Raw genomic sequence first — 25,711 nt, forward strand, 5'->3', positions numbered from 1 at the left:
CCAATTCTTCTTCTTCTCGCACTCAGCCCTCCCCTCTCTCTCTCCCCCTCTCTCATTCTCTCTCTCTCTCTCTCTCTCTCTCCCATCTCTCTCTCTCCATCTCTTCCCCTTTCTCTCTCTGTCTCTCTAGAGCTTGCAAATATCTGTTTCTTTGGGGGATGTGCATCGGGGATTCCTTTGACATCGCCTGTGCCTCTAAACTTTGTAAACTGCTAAAAAAAAAACGCCCCTCTGCCTCTGGTTCAATGCATGAAACCACACAAGCATTTAATGTGTATGAATAACAAATGAGCACCTTTCTTCTTTGTAGCCATCGGCCCGTCTACCCTCGCAGGTAAATTAACCATTGCGACTAATGCAGGGCTTCATGTATTCGGGAAAAGAGAAGGTCGTGAGAGCATTGGAAGAAAGCTTCTTCAGAATAAGATTATCCCTCTGATGTGTCGGCTCCATCCCCTGTTTCTGTTTGTCTGTCTTTCCGTTTGTCTGTTTGTCTGTCTACCCCCTCGCTCTCCCATCCCCTCTCTCTATCTATCTTGGACCACTTTGGTTTCAGTGTCATTGTCATTGACTGTCGACTGCGTTTTTATTTGTTGCTTGGTGGTTATGCTAATTTTCTTTTCCATCGATATTCTCCACCTTCATATCGTTTCTCTCTCTCTCTCTCTCTCTCTCTCTCTCTCTCTCTCTCTCTCTCTCTCTCTCTCTCTCTCTCTCAAGCTTTCTCTATATATCTCCCCCCCCCTCCTGCCACTCACCCCGTCTCTCCCTCCCCATCTCTATATCTATCTATCTCCCCCCCCCCCCACCTCTCGATCCTCTCTCCCTCTCTCTATTCATTTCCTTATTGATTGTTTGCTAATAGCAGGATCACACAATACCAATCGCTCACGCGTTACCAGACGATCTCTCGTGAGTGAAAGTGTCTATTATCATCTGCATTGCCTCCAGTCCGCCTGTTTACAACTCGTTGATTACTTTCTGGTGGTAGACGAGGGCTGGCGAACCATAATTACTAGCCTGCAACCAGATCTTGTCTCGTTTACGTTTCTGTAGCTATACATAGTACATTGGTAAGTAGGTCTACAATGTTTCATTGTCTGTTTGTTTGTTTATTATTTGCGTGTTTGTTGTTATATTCATAAGGTGACATTATACGAAAACTTGGTGCATCACATTATTATAAAGAGTTTGTCGTATAAATGAAATGTACCTTTCTGTTTTCGACGGAGCTTCATTGGACCATGGACCCTACTTATACACATTCTCACACTCGTTCTATTACTGTATGAGTGAACTCTAGATATAATCATTATGTCTAGAAATATTATATGGAGGCTTGTATGACATGAAGTCATATGACTTTCGTTACTATAGTCGGTGTCGACGAATACTATCATTTACGTGTGCTGCTCGCAAAAAAGTCGTAATCTCAATTATGATTTTTTTTTTCGGCTACTGAATGTTTTACACATGATAAAGGATTAAAAAAATATATATATATATAATACTACTACCACACCTACTACTACTTCTCATAAGTTCGTCTACTACTTCTACTATCACCACCACTATTATGTACTACTAATACTATACTATACTACTACTACTACTACTACTACTACTACTACTACTACTACTACTACTGCTGCTGCTACTACTGCTACAACTACTACTACTACTACTACTACTACTACTACTACAACAACAACTTGTCTACTATATACTGACACTACTACTAATACTACTACCACTGCTGCTGCTACTACTGCTACAACTGCTACTACTACTACTACTACTACTACTACTACTGCTGCTGCTGCTGCTGCTACTACTGCTACAACTGCTACTACTACTATTACTACTACTACTACTACTACTACTACTACTACTACTACTACTACTACTACTACTTGTCTACTACTATACTACTACTGAAACTACTACTACTACTACTACTATTACTACTACTACTACTACTACTATACTGATGTTGCTGCTACAGTGCTGCTGCTGCAACTGAATACAACGTTAACTGAAGGGGGGAAAAAGAATTAATTGATTGTCAGCAAACCATTTTTTAGATGAAAACTATCTGTAAACCGTGTTGCAAATAGACCATAATGTTTGTGTCACTTCGGGCTATGCTTCAGAACTTCTGTACAGTGGTACTTGGGGTCACCGGGTGCATGTGCCCCTCCCTTTGAGCTGAAAACAGGAGGGGGAATGAGGAGTGCTTGGACACATGAGAGAGAGAAAAAGAGAGAGGGAGAGAGAGAGAGAGAGAGAGAGAGAGAGAGAGAGTAGGAGAGAGAGTGGGATACAATGAGAAAGAGAGAGAGAGAGAGAGGGGTGGGGAGAAAGGGGGATGGGGAGTGGCAGAGAAAAAAGAAAAACGTGGCAATATAAGGAGCTATTTCGGTCTCTGTGACTACACTGTGCGTTGGGCCCCGCCCCTCAAAACTAAACTAAGGCTACGCCACTTTTCAGAGACCTTTTGAAGCTCACACTGCAGTGAAAGTTTCTCTCCAAGTTTTTAACATGGATTTACAAAGCTTCCACGGGACTCGTTTACATAATAAGCGTTTAAGTTTCTGGATAAAAATGTATCCCTTTACACGACACTGCATGGGAGACATATACTCGTTATTTATCCTCCTTCTCAAACGATCCCTTCTGTCCACACTTAGCCTTCATATGCTAAATAGAACAATTCTCAATCCCGCCCGCCCCCCCCCCATATGCAGTCAATTTCCACCCGAATCAATACCGAGTACAAGCCAAACAAAAAACGTTTATTGATCAGAAAACCCTTGGAATGTTTGCAGAGGGTCTAACCTCTAAAGCCTATACATTCAACGTTTTTTTTCTTCATAATTATACTATCATTAAACTCAGCATTAATTGAAAGTAATTGGTAAGTAAACGTGCTTTTTTCCTTGTAGTGCAGCGCAAAAAGGGCGATATCAACGAGCATAAATTTATTTCACTTTGTTTGAAAACGATTAATCGGAAATATTTAACGATTGAGGAATACCGTTTTCTGTAAGCGTTGTATTTGCCTGTTGCATTTCTGAGTAAATGAGTGCGTTTCGTAAACGAACTTCAAAGAAAAGAAGGCCTAATGAGCTATATTTTAAAAATATGTATGTTTGAAATATGATATAGAAATCAATAAATCAATAAATCAAATCAATACATCAAAAGCGGAGTGGAAAACAGGTTATGTATTAATTTTATCATCCCGTTCCCATTCCCTTCAATCAAAATCTCCGTTTCCAAAAGGGGGAGGGAGAGAGTGGGGTGGGGAAGGGGAGAGGGTGGGGAGAGGAGAGGGTGGGATGGCAATTGCCCCATAACATTTCATTTGCACATTATTCCGTAGCAAAAAAATTGGTTCATATCTGTTAACTTGTCCACCTCAATCGTTCCTTCGACCCCCTGTAACATGAACACGGCTTGTTTTGCCAATGAATCCTCTGCACTTTTGAGCAAGTTCACGAGAATGAATGAACAGACCTGCCAAATATTATGAAAGGATATTTTGTCAAAAATCAGTTCTACTATTCAGCCTCGCGCTAGGACAACAATCACCATTTTTCAGTCCTCGGCTACCCTAACCAGACCCCTTGCGTATATAATCCAGCCATGTTTCACCTACTTCTATGATTATTGCAGTGCATGTTCAAGAGAAGCCTTTCAAAGGGTTATTTTTTTCTTTGCCCTTTTTTGTTGTATTCTTTGCTGTGTCCTATATTATGCCCGCGAGTGTATGCAGAGAGCTTGCTTTTGTCGGTGGAACTATTCAATTATTTCACGGCTCGCTGGACGTTGGAGCGAAATATAACGAGTTGATTTGTCCAAAAGATAATTCCACTCTTTGCGAACACAAAACAAACTGTTTTTTCCGATCTCTATGTGCTCCGAGAGGTGTAATTATAATTTGATTTATAGATAGGAAGAGGACCGTTTACTTAGAGCAACTTAAAAGATGGTTTACTTTTTGGAAGAGGAGCTATTATTTTACAGACGAAATTCGGTGAATCCAGTTCGCGACCGGTGCTGTGTTTTGACCATGGTTTTGACTTTGAACGCGCACAAATTTTGACAATAGCGTACGTGACTCTATTGGTGGAATGCATTAGTGGACTTTTCATCCCAAATCCGACTTCTCGGATGACAGTTCAAAAGTTAGATGCGAGAGCTGATGACTCCTGACCCCAAATCGTGCTGGGTCTCGAGGAAAAAGCGTCCATTTCTATCAGATGTTCTTCCCAAGATGATATGCCGTTGGTGAGATTACGAGATCGTCTGCATAAACACTGCTGATAATCATGGTATTTTGAGAAATATGATCGCCATAGCAGCTTTGCATTAATTGAGAATTTCGAAGATTTCTGCCAGAGACATGCCATAGATTTTGCCAATAACATGCGTCGGAGAGATTTGTAATACAGGTCATTTGAGTTGGATTACTACTAAGAAGATTCACTATACCTCTTCAGATGTTTCGTTTAACGAATTCATATTAACTTCGAGTTTGAATGTGGAGTAGTATCACAGAAGAGATCGCAGCATGCATGTGACTGTCCAGTATATGAAACCGACGATTCGGTTAATTGACGCGCCGCACTGGAGCTGGTATATATTTCACTAGCATGCAAAGAGTTCTAGCAACTTGTCGTCTATATGCAGGTGTTGTTGTTTTCGTGCCCATGAACGAGGCATTGAACTCACTTTTGAGGGGTAATAACCCTAGCTTATAGGAGGGTGTAAGGATTGGGAGGGGTGCATTGCCATGGATATAGGCGTGGACATTAATCAAAATCACGGTAAGCGCAGAAGAGATAGTAGAACATTAATGACGTGCAATATCATATGAATATAAAAGACAATAACATGCGTTTAGCTTGTGTGATCGATACAAACCGGGAAACAAACGAAACTTAATAAAAGATTGTGATGTTGACGTGATAACATGATCCATGGTGATAACAATTCATATCGCTGATGCTAATGGTGGTGGTGCGGTTGTGATTATAATTGATTGTGGTGGTGATATGGTGGGCTGGTGAGTATGGTGGTAGTGGTGGTTGAGATGTTGATGGTAATGGTAAGGATGTTGATGACGATGGTTGTAAGGAAGATGGTGGTGGTGACACCGATGAATATGGTGGTCATGATGGTGGTATGTTTAAGGTGTAAGTTGTGTTGTTCGGTAGGACAAGCCATAATGTTTTCTCTACCTAGCAAAAACTAATGTATGCAACTCGGATTCCGACTATTGAAATACAATTATTTTTAATAGGTGAATTAAATATTTTGTAACATATGACACTTCAATAAGATGTATGCATTACATTTGATTATATTATGAAAATGGTCTATTGTGGTGATGGATCAAGTGGTACAGTTGATGATAGAATGATGAGTGATATACAATGCCTGATCCGAGATGAATCAATCTTGATCGAGTTGTGATTGTGAAAGTGCATTTTGCAAATCAAATGGCTCTACGCAGTACCTCATCCTTTATAATTGTAAGGACAAATAGACAACACTCTTATATCGCATAATGTGAACAGAAATAGCGAAAGCATGCTAAAATCCTCACAGACCTACACTAAAACCCTTGGGATGGCTCTATTACACGGAATATTGGATAATCTTGAATAGAAGTAACATTTTATATTCTGTAATTAGTCAATATACAGAGTAATAAAAGAAATGCGCAGTTCGTTAGAGGTGGGCTATTATATTTAGATTTGATTTGATTTGATTTGATTTGATTTATTTATTTCTGTTTGATTTTCTTTTTCTTTTGCATTTTTACAAATATATAACAAACAAATATTGCAAATTTACACATGTCAATAGAATATATGTAGGATAAAGTAAGGCTGGCTGTAACTAATCGAAAACATCAAACAGGAGGGTTGACAAAGTAAGCAAAGCTTGATAGCATGACTACCCTCAATGGATACATACTGATACAAATATGGAGGAAAAAAATATAGGTAAAAGGGGATAAAGAGAGAGAGAAAAGAAAGAGGGGATGCACATCAATATTCACAGACTTATGTGGTAGTTGGATGAAGAATATTATCGATACCCCCCCCCCCTCGAGGGGTGTAAACGCGGTGTATACGTTTAGATGGTGATTGTGTCATAATTCGGACTAAAATATTTTATCTTCGATTGGACAAGATTGATATTTTAGTGTAAAGAAATACAAGATGCACTTATCTATATATTACCACTTCATTCATGTAAAATAATGTATCTACAAAATTTGCGGATGTTCATTATCGGTTATAATTCATCACATATTTCATTTAATTCCTACAATTATTCAATCTGATTTTCGTCAGTAGAATGAAAGCCAACGATTACATGCAAACAAGAAGGACAGATATGTGGAGCATAACATTATGGGGCAGAAATCTATGGCGGGAAACCGCAAATGACTGACGTGTTGATTTGATAAATATCCAAAGAATAAAAATAACACATACATAATAGTCAATCACCAACTGCGTATGACTTCAACTGGAATATACGTTACTTCATGATATTTGAATGAAAAGCAGTCTGCCATTTTTTGGAGGGGGGGGGGGGGGCAGAAAAGGAACCTTAGATGTGATTCGTCAAATCAAGGGACAAGTGACCCTTTTTAAAACACAGTCTGGCATGCCTTAAATACAAAAAGAAAAATTGTGCCCTAAGTTTGTTCTTGTGCTTACAAATGTGTGCATTTGACCCCCAAAACACTTGAAAATGCCATAACTTTTGTTGTTGCTTATCAGACAGTTTTTGTTGTAAACAAGCGCAGAAAAGAATATTCCATCTATATTGCTTGTCATTGAAATTTCGGAATTGTGCTTCGCCCCCGGAGAATCGTGGTCCCAAATCTTTTCTTTTCCCATTTCATTTTCCAGACTCAAATCATTTCATCATTCTTATACAATGTGTACGTTAATACCATAGTAGAATGAATAACAAGTACAAGTATGAATCTAAATAATCTTAACAGTGCAACACTTTGTTTCATTCATTTTCCTTAGATAAGTTCTTGAATAAAGCTGTAGCCCACCAAAACGCATCTACACCAAACACATCTCCTTGTAGTACGAGCACCGAGTCACCCACCGATCCCAAGAAGATACAGCTGCTCGACAACGACTTCCACGACGACTCTGACTTCGGTGACCACGTCGATGACGACCATGATGGTTACGATGTCGATAATGATGACGACGATGATGAAGGATCTTCCAGTGTCAGCAGTGAAGAGGGATCTGTGAAGAGGTATAATATTATGAAGATGACTGATTTACATTTACTCCTAGAGAAAACCATCTACGTCGCATCCTTAATCATTCTTGTTTTAACACATAATCTCTTTCGTTGATCCTTCGTAATTTAATTTTCCTTACACATTAGTTTTTACCGGTTATGTTCTCTTTCATTTGCTTCCTTTTGTTGTTCTTTTTTTCTCTTTTTTTCTTCTACATCCTCTTTTCTTCTACTTCCTCTTTTCTTCTACTTCTTTTTTCCTTCTACTTCCTTTTTCCTGCTACTGCTACTTCTCCTTGAGTTTACCCTTTGCACCCTTTGGCAATTGGTATATATTACGCACTTTGTATCTCAAGCAAAATGTTTGTCAAGGAACAGTTTGAGAGTTAACAACAAAAGCGAGAATATCTTTTTGATACACTTTTTCGAACATGAATGTATCAGTTTCTTGAATACGGTATAAATAACTGGCATATATAGGAGGTTATTGTGATTTTGCTTTAAATTTAATATGGGAAGCTGGAATGAAATTTTATTTCATAGAATTTCTTGTGAAACTTTCATTTTAACAAATTTGTTCATGAGAGTCTGCATACACGAAATACCACATCATGACCTTAACAATTGCTTTTCATATGGAATTTTGAGATCATTTTGACCCCTGTTTTTCAGTAACTTGATACGATATACAGATTCAGTAGTCAAAGAATATCAAACACACCACAAGAATGTTTTAGATTTAATTCAGCCACCTACGCAAACACACCACTATCGTGCCTATTGCAATAAAAAAAGAGGGTTCGGAAAGTTAAACACCAAATTCAAAGCAACTTCTCACTTGAAAAGTTAGGAAAACACCGGCAACCTTGTGCGGCCATTTCCATTCTATGAAATACCAGCAGATAAAGGAACGAAAGCGTTTGTCACTCGAGAAAAAGAAATCCCACTTCTTACAATAGTTTGCGATATGGAAGAATAGGTTTTGTATCAGCTAGCCTTTGGTCCAGACCATGCAGAAGACAATTGCTACATTTTCCCATATGCATTTATTCGGGTTTACTGCCCATAAAATTACCAAAACGGTTGTACTCAATCCATTGCTAATGTTAAACACTTTCCTTTTCGTTAAGGGATAAATAAACTCTAGGTATTTAGTTGTACCTGGCGTTTATAATGACTTGCAGGCCTGTATTGTAAAACAAGACAGTAATGCAACGTGTACATAAAGATGCTTTTGACTTTAAATGAGGCCATATTTGACATTTCTTGTTAACCGCAGACGTTTTCTTCGCTTAATTTGTGTGAGAATATTAGTTTTGGAAAATAAAAAGGTGTGATACTATTATGATTGGGGTCTGATAGAATTGTAAAGTCAAAACTGACAACTGTTGAAGTTAACTATTTGATTTGATTCAAGACATAGGCCGTGTCTCTGTTTATAATAATGGTGATGAAATAGCCTCTACCATAGTATGTATAATGTGGGGTAGATGAGGGGGCGCAGGGGTGCGTGCCCATGAGTCGAATAGCGAAAGAGAAAAAAAGAGAAAAAAAGAAGGAAAAAGGAAGAGTACATGGGCAAGGTAACTTGAAAATAACATAACCTGCGATAGAAGTTTAGCACACCCCCTCCCCCCCCCCCCCCCTCCCTCCACATCTTCCCTCTAACCAGTGGCTTTGTAGACCTAGTTAGTTCGGTGCCCCCTCCCCACTGATGAAAGTGTCCACTGAATGTATGGGCTCACGCTATGCCACAACCATGGTGCAGGTAAAAGATAGAAATGTGAAAAAGGTGTTTTCTAGTTTTGAAGGAGCACGAGGATAAAACCGAGAAACGGAGCCCTGGGGGCGTTTCATGAAACAATTAGTCGTGGTTTTCACCGACTAATATCATGTTCACCGACAATTTAGTCAGCGCTGACTAAATTTGACCAATCACAGGCCTGGAAAATAGTCGGTGACAAAAGAATTGTCGGTAAACATGATGTTATTCGGTGAAAACTACCGACTAATTATTTCATGAAACGCCCCCCTGGTGTTTGTAAAAATGTTAACAATAAAAATGTCCAAAAAAAGAGGGGCGATTAACGTGAAAAGAAGATGAAACGCCCTCCTCCCGCACTTTTTCCTCACTCGATGCGCCCTTTGTTTTGTCACATTGCATGTAGGCCTATCTAATATCCCCGGTCCTCCACCGCTCCCCCCCCCCCCCCCTTTCCGGGCCCCATAGCACCATGAAGCGTCCAAGCAGAGGCTTGATCCACTGTTTAGCACAAGACAGCGACACCTCGTATGCAACGTCAGCTACAGAGAAGGCTGAGTTCTTGAAGAGATGAACAATAATCTGTGAAGTTTCTTGTTCCTTTCAAATTACTTTGGAAGAATTAATAGCCTATAATAGTTTTTAAAAAAATAATAAAGAACTTTGATCTTCAAATACCACAATGTTCGATATATGACGGGAATCAGGGGAAATGTTTAGTTTGGACCGAATGCCACCTACCTGTGTATAGTTCCTTGTACCCTTCGCCCCCTCCCCCTTCATGACCCGTTGGGGGGGGGGCGCAATGCGAGGGAAGAAGAAATGTGCTTACGTGATACCAACAGAATACAGATTTTTCTACAATATTTACTTGAACATTTTGAAGGATATTATGCTAGGGAGCGTATGTGTTGCAGTATTTAGTCAGTATTTGCTATACATTTTGTGTGTGTGTGCACTTTTTCAAAGGGGGGAAGGGGCAAGTGTCCCATCCCGGATCGCCGCCCCTGGGCCTATGTATTTGCTTTGTCCTGAAATATCCTTCCCAGAGGAGCAATATCTATTACAATCTAAAGAGGTAAAGTTTTAAAGCAACTTCACAGACAAACCTTGATCAATTATTTAATAAAGTGCCCCATTTATAAATAAATATCTTCAATGGGCTAAGGGTCTCTCCGGCTTTCTATTATCTCCGTTTCTCCCTCTCTTTCATGCAGAACCCTTATCTCATCTTAATCCGTTAATACGTCTCTTTACGAGGTTATTACTTGGTAGTACATTGAGGAAACGTATTAAATCCTCTTTATAATGGCATTGAAGTACTTATTTGTTTGCAACCATTCCTATTGATGTTTCGAATTCGACACAGAAAGAGCAACATTCTTATACCATAAAACATTCTGTCATTTCGCTAAACTGTCATGGCGCGTTTGTCATTTTTGCCAGTGTTGCGATAATGTCGGCGGCTTATCTATATGTTTTTTCATGACCAAACTCATGATTTATTAGTTTTCCTTCTGACTTCACAAAGGAAATCTGCCAACCGATCATTCCGGCGAACCAAAAGCCACCATCAGATCAAAAGGCCTCACCTTTCACAAATCTCGTCTATTCTTAACCACGCAGGCGAATTGCACGGTGGGAGCGACGACTCTCTCAGGGAGAGGATTTAGACGTCACAGGACCTGTCAACCAAGGCCAAGCATCGCATGAGTTAGGGCAGCGAGACCTGCCAGCTCCTGTAGTAATTCCGCCGACGTTTCTTCACGACCACGGGTCCGTATCGCTTCGTGAGAATTCGCAGGCGGAAAACGAGCTCTCCTTTGTAAGGTAAATTCCTTGTATAACACGTCATTCGGATCAGAACAAAAGATTCAGTAGAGAATATCGCAGTTTCCATTGATCAGAAGATTTAGAAAGAGTAAATAATGAAAACGTAATGTGCATTGATGGTACGATTTTCAATCTTGCGGAAAACGTGGGTATATTTACCCCCCCCCCCCCCCCCTGGGCGTTTGGCACTTAGGCCTACAAGCCTTCTAAAATAATGAGGTATGAATATATATATATATATATATATATATATATATATATATATATATTCAAATATCTTCTTGTACGGATCAAGGATCAATATTTCTTTTTTGTGTGTGTATTTTCTCGAACTCCGAGCGGAAATGAAGACTTTCTTTTAAATATCGATACATTATTAATAATATTATATACCTGTGTGTATATCGAATTTCTGACAAGTTATTAAAAAAAAGTTGTCAAAGATTTGTTTGCGGGGGGGGGGGGGCACGATAAGTCAGACTTTGACGGAGGAGGGGTGTACCCGTGTTATTCTTTGAAAAAACATGGATTTTAATTTTCTAAGCAACCTTTATTCAATCGTCAAGATTCCAAATACATCGAAATAATATATGAAACTCGTAACAAGGATACAATCACTGGGTGTATATGTATACTTGATTAAAAACACGCTATTTAGTATCTAAACTGTAGATTATTGGTACATATACAATGTGTATATAATACACTGTATGTGTCTGTGTATTCCCCCATGGCAAACTTACATGTAATATAAAAGTATAAGCCTCCTAAAAGAAAGGAGGTATGATGTGTAAATATGTGTGTGTATGTGCGTGGATGTTTATCGAATTTCTGGAGAAGACAACAAATTGGAAAAAGTTTTATTTGCGGGGGGGGGGGGAACACTGTGTTTAGGTATGTCAAATTTTTGACGGAGAGGGGGAGGGGGTGTACCCCTGTCAGGGGCACAGTTAAGGTTGGCCTATATATACTCTATGCTTTACACAAAATAATTACCCTAATTATTCTCAGTAACCTTCATTCATTTATCAAGATTCCAAATCATTCAAAAGATTGATTAATCAATAATCATACCCCCCCCCCCAACAAAAAAAACCCCAAAAATAAAAATAAAAATGAAAATAAAAATAAAAATAAGGAAAATGTAACTGGGTGTAATTGATTACAAAACACGTCCATTCAACTGACTCGGTAACAATGCCTCAGATTCTGAAAAAAGAAATCCTGGATTTAGCTCATGCTGCAATCATAGGACAGTCAGGAACCTCATGACTTTTACAAGCCGATTATCAAGATAGTTATGATTGGAAATCAAAATTTCACTTTACGTTTTCTCTACGATGTTTAGTACACTACAGTCAATTCGGGAAAACGAGTATGGTAAAACCGGTCAATCAAAGATCAAAAGATTTTCACTTTTTTGAGGCATTTCATGATCATTTTGAAGCCGCGCACTATTTTTAGGGCTTCAATATTACAGCATATCATAGACACTGATAAGGGTCGTACATCTCAGATTTAACGATACCGATACTCATAGGTACATATTATACATACATTATGAATTGTCTGAGTACAATTTGATTTAGTTAATGGGTAATATTTCACTTTCAGTCTTCTAATTTGTTTGTTGTTGTATTTCCGAAAATCATCATAAAAACAATAACACAATGTAACAAACTCAAAGACTTATATAACCATGAATAGAATGATAAAACGGTTGGATAGTCCATTTCAAAGCCAATGGCTCTGTTCTTCCATGGAGACTATGTCAAAAATCAACCAAAGGTAATTAGCCTTGTCCATCCTGTTTGAAATGTGCGAACATTAAATTGTGTTTTTCATCAGTCACTTGGATCTAATTGTTTGTGGACAATGGAGTAATGCGATGTAATGTTAATGTGAAGCATTTATTGAGAAATGATCAGCATAATTTTGCGCAATAGGCCATTTTCATAATGTAATCAAATTTAATGGCTTTTATGGCTTGTCCTACCTAACAACACTTAATGAATGCGATTCGCATTCTGACTATTGAAATACAATCATTCGTAACAGGTGAATGAAATAATTCATAACGAGGCACTTAACAAAGAATTGTGCATTAAATTTGATTACATTATGACAATGACATATTCTCAATGGTCGAAAAGCATTGTCGAGATTGAAACCATTATTGAACAAAAGACAAAAATAGTATGGTGTTAGAAATTATGTACGCAATTATCATTAGGTAGATCTGTGTTAGCTAGATTAGTTTATAAAAGGTTTCAAGAATAGAGCCAATGAGAAGCGTCGAAATGGATCACGTGTGCGGCATTAATTATTACCATATGCACGGGAGTGCATTTTTGAGATTATATCAACCGTCAATTTTCTCGACTTCATACTCATTGTAGATCAATCCTTTAAAGGCAGGCTTTATTACTTCAGCTAGAAGGGATTAGACCACCCAGCGAGCCAGCGAGGTCACTGTGACAGGTGGCTATCTCACTAACTCAGCTCTCATTTAACATAAGAAAAAGAGGATCATGGGGGACCAACAGGCACCGATTGGGGAAGTTTTCTATATAGAGGGAGCAAGTAGCTACAAGTAGGACAGTGTGCCTTTAAAACACATACCGTAATACATGTTTTAGCTCGTGCATTAGTAATATGCACTGCACTTGGTTAGGCCACAATGAGACGGATAATGAACTCGACAAGTCTCGTTCACTATCCTCCTGCGTGCAGTGCATATTCACTAGTGCACTCGCAAACATGTTTTATTTGTATCATATCTCCAAAATATTACGCCATTTACGTCACAAAGGAACTGTCACACTTTTATAAAAACCACCTCTCTTAAGAACCAATTACATCTAAATCTAAATACCCCCAAGTCGTTTTGCTGTCAAATTTAGGAAGACCTTGTCATGAATCAAATATTATTCATGACCTTCAACTAAATGGAGCCCCATTTCAATCAAAAATGGAACTCATCATAACTCGGGTGTATAATGTAAGCGATCAATCTCTTTGAACAGCTTGAAGTCGACGGATAGTATAGATGCATTTTTGTTTTCATTGAGAACGGTTTGACGAAACGGTTCACTGATTTTCGCTTAAAGACTTGTTTCCACCTCATAAGTTGGATATAATAAGAAGGAAAAGAATCCTTAGCAATTCGATTTCTTTTCAATACAGCCATGGTATACAATTTAGTTTTGTTGGAATGCTGTATTCAAATACTGCATTATATATACGTGTACAGTAGGAGCCTCTTGTATTTTGTACTAGATCGCTATTGCTAGATGAGTTCATTGGAATACAGTCATCCAAATAATATTTAACACACTGCATTCTCTATTAGGCTACTACTGATGAATGACATGAGTTGGAGGGGGGAGGGACCTTTTCCCACTTAAATGTTACACCTCTTTTGTTCATGTCGAACTCATTTTTCAACTGTCCACTGCGTGGGTCCAACTATACTTGGGGAGGGGGGCATCAATCGTTCTTTCTACGTTGAAGAAATTAGAGAACAAGGCTATATAACGAAGAAGGGGGGGGGGGGGTGAGTCGTGTCAATTTTTACGTTAATTACCTCCCCTCTCTTTCAATTTCTCTTCTCTTCCTTTTTTGTTGTTGAATACTTCTATTAGATGTGGAGGGGGCACGTGTCCCCTGAACTCTGTAGCTAGTAGCTACGCCACTGGATATCTTAGTATGATTGGAGGGGAGGGATGGGGCTACGTTTCTACGGTGGAGAAAATTTCATTCGACCATCTTAATGGATTTGGCAAAAATGATGGGCAGAGCATGATTATGATTGATTTGAGTTTTATCTATTTTAAAAAGGTAGCCCCATCAGTAGATGAAACACCGTTCTCCCTACCCTGGGGCACCTGTACAAATCTTGCATTCCCATTGTTACGTCAATAGAAAGTAATGTCCGATAGCGCCAACAAAATTGAAAGAATGATTTTAAAAACACAATCTGGATTCCATCGCTTATGCAATGTTTTCAAATTTGTCATATTTGATGTTATCCATCAATGAAAAGAACTTTGACATGGAATATTGACATATTAAGTATTAGTATTGAATTGGCAGTTCCAATAATGTGATCTGCATTAATTATTATGATGTTAATGTCATTCGAAATCAAACGATTGCTTTCTATCTTTAGTCATATCTCGGCGCCATTTTGTCCTTGTCAGAGAACTTGTTAGAATATAATCGTTAAGAAGCTTGTAGTCATTCAATCATTTTACATTCCATATAATCAGTAATGAATTGTTGATAGCACCACACCCTTGCCTTTCAATGAACATGTAAATACACTGAAAACGATCGCAAGGACCTTCGAAAAATCAACCGAAAATCAATTTCCCTAGCCTCGACCATCGCCTTGTGAAATATGTTAGCATTACGATGACGTATCGCTTGATCCAAAGTTAATTCATATGGGACTGGGATGAACAATAGGTTTTGAAATTGCCCTTGATGCTCCCGAAAGTTTGGTTCTCGAAACCCTTTACGACTATGTTGGTGACATTTTTTTTCTCTCCATCTCATTCATTTCTTAACAGGGCCAATGTGATTCGAATGAAAGCCGACTTCCAGATGACTGAACTCAAATTAAGCAACGCCAAGTGGCAATACGACGTCAACAAAGGGACAAAACCACCAGTGAGGTCACAGAAGAGGAACCCTGCTCTGAACTGGTCCAGCGATAACGTCTCTCTACCAGACATACCAGAAAACATGGCGGCGAGGAGGCGTGGAGAGGGCTCCCCGAGCACCGCACACCAGATGAGTCTAGCGTCGTTTGGCAATGACGGAAGAAGGCGAGATACATCAGGACAACATCGGGTTGTAAACCAGAGGATACTGTCATCTCCTGGAGGCCAGAACCCTCGTGTCATGATGAGCCAGTCAACACCGTCATTGGGTTCAAATGGAAGTCAAAGACACGTTTTAAGTTCCACCAAGTCTAATCAGCAAGCAATCACGTCGCCAAGCCTTCCAGCAAACAACTATGGTTTAGAAACAATGGAACTGAAACTCAAGAATATGAACAAGCAAGTGGAAAAGGAACGATCTCCAACCCAACGTACCCTGGTGGCCCCTTTAAAATCCTTTGCAGGTACTCTGCAGAATTCACAGAGAATACGTGGCAGCGGTGGGATGGAATCGCATGGTTATCAGATGGACCACCAGCGCAGGTCTGAGAGGTCCGGAACCACAAACATACCAACATCTCATCTTATTCCCAGCCCCAGAACAATGATACAGAGGGGCATCGATGAGAGAACAAATCAAGGCACACCACATGGTTCTCAAAGGGACCATCACCAAAGGTTCGAAAGGCCTGGAACCTCAAACTTACAAACATCTCATTCTATTCCCAGCCCTAGAACAATAATACAGAGGGGCATCACTGAGAGAACAAATCAAGGCACACCCCATGGTTCTCAAAGGGACCCTCAGCAAAGGTTCGAAAGGCCTGGAACCTCAAACTTACAAACATCTCATTCTATTCCCAGCCCTAGAACAATAATACAGAGCGGCATCGCTGAGAGAGCAAACCAAGGCACACCCCATGGTTCTCAAAGGGACCATCATCAAAGGTTCGAAAGGCCTGGAACCTCAAACATACCAACATCTCATTCTATTCCCAGTCCCAGAACAACAATACAGAGGGGCATCGATGAGAGAACAAATGAAGGCACACCCCATGGTTCTCAAAGGGACCATCACCAGGGGTTCGAAAGGTCGGGAAGCACAAACATACAAACATCTCGTTCTATTCCCAGCCCCGGAACAATAATACAGAGAGGCATTGCTGAGAAAACAAATCAAGGCACACCCCATGGTTCTCAAAGGGACCATCACCAAAGGTTCGAAAGGCCTGGAACCTCAAACATACAAACATCTCATAGTGTTCCCAAAACTAGGACGATCTTGCAGGATGACTTCGTGGCGAGAACACATCAAGACCCATACCATGGTTATCAAAGGGATCATCAGCAGAGGTTGGAGAGACCTGGAACACATCATAGTGTTCCCAGCACCAGGACAATCGTGCAGAATGACATTGCCGTGAGAGCAAACCAAGGCACATCCTATGGTTATCAAAGGGATTCCCAGCATAAGTTCCAGACGTCTGAAACTTCAAACGTACAAACGTCTCATTCTGTTCCCAATGCAAGTACAACCCTACAGGATGTGATTGATGCACGAACAAACCAAGATTTAGCTGATTTGAAAACTGAGCGTGAGAGATTACTCAATGAACTCGGTAATATCCTCCTTGATGACGTAGCACAACAAGATGCAATGGAGGAGGAGATGTCTTCAGGAGGTATTTCTGATGGCTCTGGTTATGACTTTGAAGATTCTTGGGACATGGAAACGTCTGAGTCCCCTGTAGACACTAACGATGTTGGAACACAATTTCCTTATCCTGATGAGGGAGGGTCGTCTCGGGACACATTTGAAGCAATTGAATCTATGCAAGATGAGAGTCAATGCTTAATTGAAGGAAGCGATGAAATCTTTCAATCTTCAGATTGTACGTTTGACGTGTGCATACAGGTTTCTGTTAGGACAACCACTAAAACTACACCTGATATATTCCCTGATGCCTTTCACACCCGAGACAGTTTTGAGAATCAGAATGAATTAGTAGTTGATCACATAGATACAACAGGTGATATACAGCTTGATAATTTGGAACTGGAAGAAGACGCCCCTTCCATGACTCCACTACCTAAAACAGGGAACACAATGAATGAAGAGCATCCCGGTGAAGAAGCAGTAGAGGATTTAGTACTGGCTCTAAATCATCCAAATGACAACGCACAGGTCAATGCTGTTGGTGTGGATCGTGGAATTGAGTTAGAAAAGCTCTCACAGGAGATGGATGGTTGCAACGAACCTGTTGAGGAACAACCAAAGCTAGCACCAGGATTCCTTTCTCATGTGGGCGAGACACCAGTGAACAGCCAGAGCGGTACAAAGAAGGTAGTTGTTGAGGAGTTTATCCCTCTTCGAAAATGTTCAAAGGATACTGTGCAGTTCAGCGCAGTTGGTGCGCATCATGATGATTTAATGGAAGAGCTTGCACAAGAGATAGAGAATGACCGCACCAACGTCAGCCCGGAGCAAAGAGAACAAACACCAGAAACGTTTTCTCAGTTAGATGAACCATCAGTGAACGGCCAGAGCAGTACAAAGAAGGCAGTTGTTGAGGAGTTTGTACCTTATTTAGAATGTTCAAAAGATACCGTGCAGTTCAGTGCAGTTGGTGCGCATCATGATGATTTAATGGAAGAGCTTGCGAAAGAGATGGAGAATGACCGCACCGACGTCAGCTCAGAGCAAAGACAGCAAACACCAGAAACGTTTTCTCAGTTAGATGAACCATCAGTGAACGGCCAGAGCGGTACAAAAAAGGTAGTTGTTGAGGAGTATATCCCTCTTCGAAAATTTACAAAGGATACTGTGCAGTTGAGTGCAGTTGGTGTGCATCATGATGATTTAATGGAAGAGCTTGCACAAGAGATGGAGATTGAAAACACCAACGTCAACCCGGAGCAAGGAGAACGAACATCAGAAACCGTTCCTCATGTGGACGAGACATCAGTGAACAGCCAGAGAGTCACAATCAAAAGAGTTGTTGACGAATTAGTACCACGCGTAAATGTATCACATGATAACTCGCAGTTATGTGCCATTTTTGCAGATCATGATGATGTGTTTTCTGCCATTGCTGCACATCACGACGATGTGTTGAAAAAGCCGACAAACGAGATGGACACTTGCAATATTCCTGAAAGGACGGATGGAAGTGAACCTTTTGTGGACGGTGACCTCAACATATCGGCTGTTGATATTAAATCTGATCATGGGGAGCCACAAGAACAATTAGCAAACACATCTTCTCGTCTCGATCAAAGACCCATGACAAACCAGACAGACATAAAGAAAACGGCTGAGGAGGAATTCGTACCACGTCTAAATTCTTCATCTTCGGATCTTCGGGTCAGCGCCGATAATGGACATAGTGACGATGGTTTAGAGAGGCCGACGCAGGAGATGAAGAAGTGTAACAACACAGCCAATGGTGACCCGGAAGAACTTCATTCAACCGATGATTTGCCAGCTGAGAGTCACCCATCGTCTGAATTACATATATCAGAAAATGTGTATGACCAAGCAGACCCAATGAAAGAAACGCGTCTCGATGAAAGATCTTCGCAAAGACTGCAAGACACAAGCAAAGAAGTTGTTGAAGAATTCGTACAAAGTCTTAAGCTTCCACTTGATGAGGCGGAGCTTAGTACTAATGATGCACATCACAATAATGCACTGGAAAAGCTCGCAGAAGAGGTATACAAAAGCAGCAACCCGGTTGTTTCTGCAGAACAAGAAATGAAATTGACGGCATCCGATAGATCCGATCTCTATGATGATAAGACGCCGGTTCAAGATAATTTTTGTGAGTTTCGTGCAGGGGACAACAAACAGCCGTTAAACTTGTCAAAGCTTTCGTCACCCGTCGAAGAAGATAATGCATCTTTAGTCAAAACCAAAATATCAGTAGGTTCTCCTTCTGTTGAAACAGCTCAGATTTCATCTAGCAAAGACCAGTTTAATGGCTCCGATCAAATCTCACATTGTAGGGTAGAAAATGAAGCTGAATCGAGAGAAAATGATGGAATGGTTTCGGTAGATTCAGAGGACCCCGTTACACCAAATGCCTTAGCAACTATTCCAAATCCTCCACTAGAATTTGATTTCCCTTCATTACCCACGCCTGTCGAAGACAGCAATGAGTCGACCAAAGAAAAAGACCTCTTGCCGCAAGGAGCCTCTAATGTACCTGCTGCTCCAAGAGATAATGACGACAAGCCTGATACTGACCAGAAGAACTCTGAACAATTGAGTATACCCCTCGATGTTTCTGCGGCTTTTGAAAACGAGTTGGCATTCGATGACCTTTCCAAAGACGGGACACGTTTTAAAGACAATGATGACGCAGCTAACCAGAGAAGTCCCAAAGATATCAATGTGAAAGACAGTGGGGTAAGGGGACCTTTGAGTCCGAGGAGATCGAAAATTCCAGTACCGAAATCAAAACTTAGTAGGAGCAAAAGCTGTCCAACTCGCAACCGCTCAAACAAGAAAGTCTACAAGCAAAACTCACAAACTCCAAAAGATCAAGAAGGAGCTTTAAACAAGAGACCAATCAGTGATAAGACGCTCCCTGTTAACGTCAAGACAACATCGCCAACTTTGGTTAACTCTTTCCCGTTTCGTAGTGATGGAAACCGTAGGTCCTTTAAAGGAGATAAACAACAAAATAGCCGCATACCAGTACCAACGTCAAACTTTAAAAGAACTGGGAGTTGTCCAAGTCGCCCAAGGCCCAGGATTGTAGAATTAAATTCCATGTCTTTATCAAACAAGTCGAAACGAGTTCCAAATCTCACACCGCCTACACCTGCTACTAGAGACAACACCAGTAAAACACGTTCAAGAGACATTGATATCACTGAAGCACTTGCCATTTGCGAACAAGAGGCTCTCCAAGGTGATGAAAAATCGACTCGAGAAATCGAATCAAGCATACCTGATGTCGATAATTCATCAATTCTCCTTGGTGAAAAACCCAATGATCTTGCAGCGGATGATGTGCAATCATTGAACGCACTGCCATCAGAAACTGAAAAGTTCATACAAAGAGCAAAGCAAATTTTGTCGAGATTACCAATTTCACAAACAAATGTCCCAAAGACCCGGAGTGTGCCATTTGGTATGAAACCAACGGCCAGAGAGGAGAGCCATGGGTCTAAAGATGTTAAGGGTCCACCAGAAGAAGTGCCTTACGCAGACTATCCTGCTGTTTCGTCACCAGAAATGGATATTGAATTTCTAGCATTGGAGGCAGATGCAGAAGATGATACAGCTAGTGACACGTTTACTCTTCACTCAGATAATGACTTGGATATACAAAGCCCCTTATATGACGAGGTCCTCAGAATAGAATCGTCTGAAAACGGGGAAGATGTGTTTGAGTCGGATGACCAAAAATCTTTGAAATCTGGGATACCAGTTCTGAAAGAATGCCGTAAGCCAATCCACAGCGATGATACAGTGGAGGAAAGAAGTGAACCTGAAGATGAAGTCGTTAGTGATCTTTCTGGCAAAGAACGTTCCGTCGCCAGGATTTCTCCTATGCCAAGGGAAGATGGAGGTGAGTTGACACCAATGCCGAGATTTAGAAAATCTCTCAAGTCAAGGATCCCCCTCCCATCCCCAGTTGCAATTAAACCGCCACCAAGAACAAATAGAAATCGATCGTATTCTGAAACTGACGGAGGAAATGCGATTAATACTGATGAGGAGCCTGACAAAGTGAGTCGGGAGGAACCTGATGATACCGATGGTGAAAATATAAGAGATCGGTACTCTGAACTTGAGGAGGAACGTATTCTAAGAAAGACGCAGTCATCTCGGGAGGTCAGGCCCCGTGGTAGCTATTGGGCCTTTTCCACATCGCCAAGTCTTGCGACCTCGGATTTTGAACGTTCGCAGACGCTGAGGCCGAATCGTTCAAGGAGCACCGGTAGAAAATCACCAGCTGGTACTCCAAGAACGACACCAAGAGGCACACCAAGGTCTACACCAAGGGGCACACCTCGGGATACGCCAAGGGGCACACCGCGAGATACGCCAAGAGGTGGAAGCCTCAGGAGGCAGTATCCTCATTCCAAAACACCACCAACCTTCAAATCTCGAGAGTGTGCCATCGTGCCACTTCCTGAATGGAATCGCTTGAGAGAAGTTCTTTCTTCAGGGGAACAGTCCAGGCAGAGCACCCGCCCACCCAGCCCCTCGGAGTTCAGCTACACCAGCAGAAGGTCATCTAACGAATTTCAAACGGTGCACTCTCCGAAATGGGAAATCCCCGTTACAACTCCGAAGCCGAGTCGTTGGAGAGCAGATGGTCGTGTCCCATCACATTTAAAGAAGAAATACTCCTCCATGAATGACATGGGCCATTCCGAAGACTTCTACCCATCAGACCAAAACCTGGCTAAACCCGGAATAGCCAAACCGGAAACGGACTCTCCCTGGACGATTCAATCGCCAATCCGTGCATCATCTTCATCGCAATCTGTACCCCATACTGATAGATATGGCGTTGCAAACAAAAGCGCGAATCCCCTTGAAGAAAGATCATTCACAGACGCTAGTACAAGCAGAAGACGCCCTTCTTGTGTATCTGAAACTACTACCGACTTTCCAATGTCTTCTACAGGAGACGTCTCTGCGATTTGGACAGAGGATGACACCATGGCGAGCTCTAACTTCAGTATACCGGCAGGAGCTAAGAAGAAATCATGGAAGAAGCGTCTCTCGATCAGGAGAAAGAAGTCCGTTGACCCCTCGAAGGAACAGGGCAAGGAGCCTGAAGAGGTCAGGAGAAAGAAGTCTGAAGACCCCTCGAAGGAATCGGACCAGGAGCCTGAAGAGGTCAAACGGGAGAAGAAGAAGAGGAAGAATTGGTTACTGAGGTTTCTTGGAATCAAGAAATAGTTTATCTTCACTGCGGATTAACCACACAACCAAGCCTTCCATATTTATCGGGAGATGCCCCTAACAAGTTTGAGGTTCCACCAGGCGAATTGTGCCCCCACACCGATCTCTTGCTGAGTATTCACCATGTTTTGTTGGTATAATTATGCCCCTGAAGGGAGCTTACCTTGTGCGCTAGCTATAGAAAAAAAGTAAACCCAGGAGGGAACATATTACTCTCATGTTCATTTTATAGTATTTATTTTCTGGCATTGAAGTTTCTCCTCGAACAGTTGACTACTAACATTGTGTTGATTTCAGAAGAGGAGTCGCTAGAAGGGCGGGAGGGATGGGATTTTGCACCCCGTCTCTCTTAGTTTAAACAAAATTGTCGACAAATCAATTTGTTCGAATTATGCCGGCAAATAGAAGAAAAAATAAGACATTTTCCACTGTGAGTGACTTTTTATTTTTGAAAAGCCATTGTTTACGGAGGGGGGGGGGTCGACACCCCTATTCAAAATGAGTATAGCAACGCCCGTTTGCGTCACCGAATCTGCATAAGCAGACACACTTGGGTGGACGAGAACCTACTGTACAAAATCGGTCTTCCGAATCGCAACACTATCGTCTTCGTGATACTCGTTTCTGTTTGTACAGTGTTTTATTATTATTATTGCTTAGTTTGTATTTCATGAAGGAAAAGCATGCAGCTTTGATTTGTTTGTATGTTGTAGCTTGAATGCATTGTATTAATGTATTCACCTCTAACGTCAGATGTTTATCCATGTAAGAACGTGTTTTGTTTGCTGTTCCTCATATTTGTTTACCTCAAGCGCGCTATGTGGACTTTGGATATCCACTCAGCGCTGTGATAATCAGCCTTTGTGTGTTTGCAGGTACTTATATATTTCTATATCCAGATCATTTCTTGTAAAACTTGAAGTTTGCTGTGATTGATGCTATAAGTATTAACAGCTTGTTTGATTATGTACAGGTTTCTTATACTAGATTCAATTTATCGTTTGATGTTTAATCCACTGTGTTTTTGTAATATGTTAACAAAATTGTTGATACACCATTCTAACCCTCTTCATTCTCCTCTGTAACTATTTCCCCCAATACTCTCTCTCTCACGTTTTGTCTCGATGACAGTGTGCCTCACGTCTCATGATCTTTCTCCTCTCCTCTCCTCTGTCCCCGCTCTCTCTGTTTTTGTTCTCTCTCTCTCTCTCTCTCTCTCTCTCTAATTTCTCTCTTACACACCTATTCTTCCACCCCTTTTCTCTAGCTCTTATCCCTCTTCAATCTTTGCTATATTTGTTCATACATCTATAAACCCTCCTCACCGCCTCCCCAATGTATTTTCATTTTAGAATATGACTTTAAGGTTGAGGCATTTATATATCCTTTTTTAAAGACACTGTGACGTAACAAAGTACAAGTATAGATGCACAAGCATATACTACATGTACAACTCGAGGGAATTCCGAATTTCGTCAATATACCTAAATGTGTAGGCTATATGTATTTTAAGTGTATTTATCTTCTCCAAAGGATTATAAAATACTCAAATTTCGTGTTTTTTTTTGTCGATCAATTGCTGAACTAAAGAGTTATTTTACAATATTAGTCTATTCGTTGTAGCTGAAAATGCATATACATTTTGAGTAACTGGTAGATCGACGCACGAGACGGTCAGTGGCTTTGAGAATACAATGTGTACTAATATTCGGACAACCACCGCCTTATATTTAGGCAGCGCGGTGCATTGGTCTCTTGTCATTTTTATATCTTATCTCGTATGTTTGATGTCGAAATTACATTAAAAGATTATAAATTAATAAATGAAGTGCCAATTTTTAAAACAGGAAAATTGATATTCGTTCAAAAGACACCAACCCTTTACGATGTCGATATTGTACCCGTATGTCTATGAATGGACTTATATGACTAGTTGACTAAAAGCGTCTTTCAGTTTTTCTACAAACAAAAAAAGAAACACCTTCCGTGATATTCAACTTACAGTCTGTATAAATATCAAGATAAACATTTTTTTGTATATGCTAGGTGCTAAAAAGTTGAATATTTGACGAGGTAGTTCATTCAACTCATAAGAATGTGTGATGGAATATAACTGCACTTATATATTTGAATTTTTTAAAAGTGAATATATTATATATTTTCGTAGTCAGATATTTTGTATTAATGACAGATAATCAATTTTGACGCAGTGTTGCATTAAAGATGCTAGATGGGATTGAGTTTCAAAACTGTTTTTTGTTAAAGACAGTTTCATTCATTCTCGACTTGCAGTTTGTACACTTGAACATGTATTTGAGAGTTTCTAATAATTTGCTTAAATAAAATATAAACAGAATAATACACTGCGAGATAGGCAGAGGGAAATAGATGCAGAAAGGGAGAGGGAGAGAGAGAGAGTAAGAGAAAGAGAGAGAGAGAGAGAGAGAGGGTGGGTGGGTGGAGTAGGAGAGGTATGCAGAGGGGAAGACATTTAGATACGAAGAGAGAAAAAAGAAAGAGAGAGAGAGGAGAAAGAGAAATAAAGAGATGCAGACATGAGGATATTGAGAGAGATGTGGAGAGTGCGAGATGCGGAATGTAAAATATTCAAAGACGAAGAGAGAGTGGTAAAAGTCCAGAGAGGAAGAGAGAGAGATATATATATATATAAAGAAAGAGTTGCAGAGATAGGTACATATCGAGATAGAGAGGCACACACAGGGAAGGAGAGAGAGATAGAAAGAAAGAAAGAAAGGGGTGCAGAAGGTAAAATAGATGGAGGTGTAGAAAAGAAGATATTCGGATTGCGAGGGAAAGAGAAAAATAACAGAAAAACAGATGAATATGGGGTGGGGAGGATGGGGCGTAGGAGAGGTATGTAGAGGGGAAGATATTCAGATACAAACAGAAAAAAGAAAGAAAAAGAGATAGAGAGAAGGAGAAACCCAAATAAAGAGAATGAAGAAAGGAAGAGATTGAGAGAGATGTGAAGAGTGCGAGATGCCGAGTGTAAAATATTCAGAGACGAAGAGAGAGAGAGAGTGGTAAAAGTCCACAGAGAGAGAGAGAGATATATATATATATATATATATATATATAAAGAAAGAGTTGCAGAGATAGGTACATATCGAGATAGAGAGGCACACACAGGGAAGGAGAGAGAGATAGAAAGAAAGAAAGAAAGGGGTGCAGAAGGTTAAATAGATGGAGGTGTAGAAAAGAAGA

The 25,711-nt window shown here is 40.4% G+C and overlaps 1 protein-coding gene across 2 annotated transcripts; it reads left to right on the forward strand.

Moving 5' to 3' along the window:
- The first annotated feature begins 4,449 nt into the window (after positions 1-4,449).
- On the forward strand, positions 4,450-24,792 carry LOC100892371. 2 transcript variants are annotated; one of them, XM_011679394.2, is made up of 5 exons: positions 4,450-4,832; positions 7,065-7,308; positions 10,685-10,888; positions 15,466-18,118; positions 18,335-24,792. In XM_011679394.2, the coding sequence occupies exons 1-5, from the start codon at positions 4,799-4,801 to the stop codon at positions 22,481-22,483; spliced, it is 7,284 nt and encodes a 2,427-aa protein (XP_011677696.2). In that variant the 5' UTR covers positions 4,450-4,798; the 3' UTR covers positions 22,484-24,792. The 2 variants fall into 2 exon arrangements, with proteins under 2 accessions (XP_011677696.2, XP_011677695.2); XM_011679393.2 differs by having other exon boundaries at positions 15,466-24,792.
- Positions 24,793-25,711: the final 919 nt, after the last annotated feature.

The sequence above is a fragment of the Strongylocentrotus purpuratus genome, unplaced genomic scaffold (assembly GCF_000002235.5).
Source record: "Strongylocentrotus purpuratus isolate Spur 01 unplaced genomic scaffold, Spur_5.0 spur5_scaffold_12, whole genome shotgun sequence".
Lineage (NCBI taxonomy): Eukaryota > Metazoa > Echinodermata > Echinoidea > Camarodonta > Strongylocentrotidae > Strongylocentrotus > Strongylocentrotus purpuratus.

What these genes read in the sequence shown, in the direction of transcription:
- LOC100892371 (XM_011679393.2), top strand. Translation starts at nt 4,799, where the DNA reads ATGGATATAGGCGTGGACATTAATCAAAATCACG. An exon ending in GAAGAGGGATCTGTGAAGAG is followed by an intron (nt 7,309 to 10,684) that starts GTATAATATTAT and finishes TTAACCACGCAG; the next exon opens with GCGAATTGCACGGTGGGAGC. An exon ending in AACGAGCTCTCCTTTGTAAG is followed by an intron (nt 10,889 to 15,465) that starts GTAAATTCCTTG and finishes ATTTCTTAACAG; the next exon opens with GGCCAATGTGATTCGAATGA.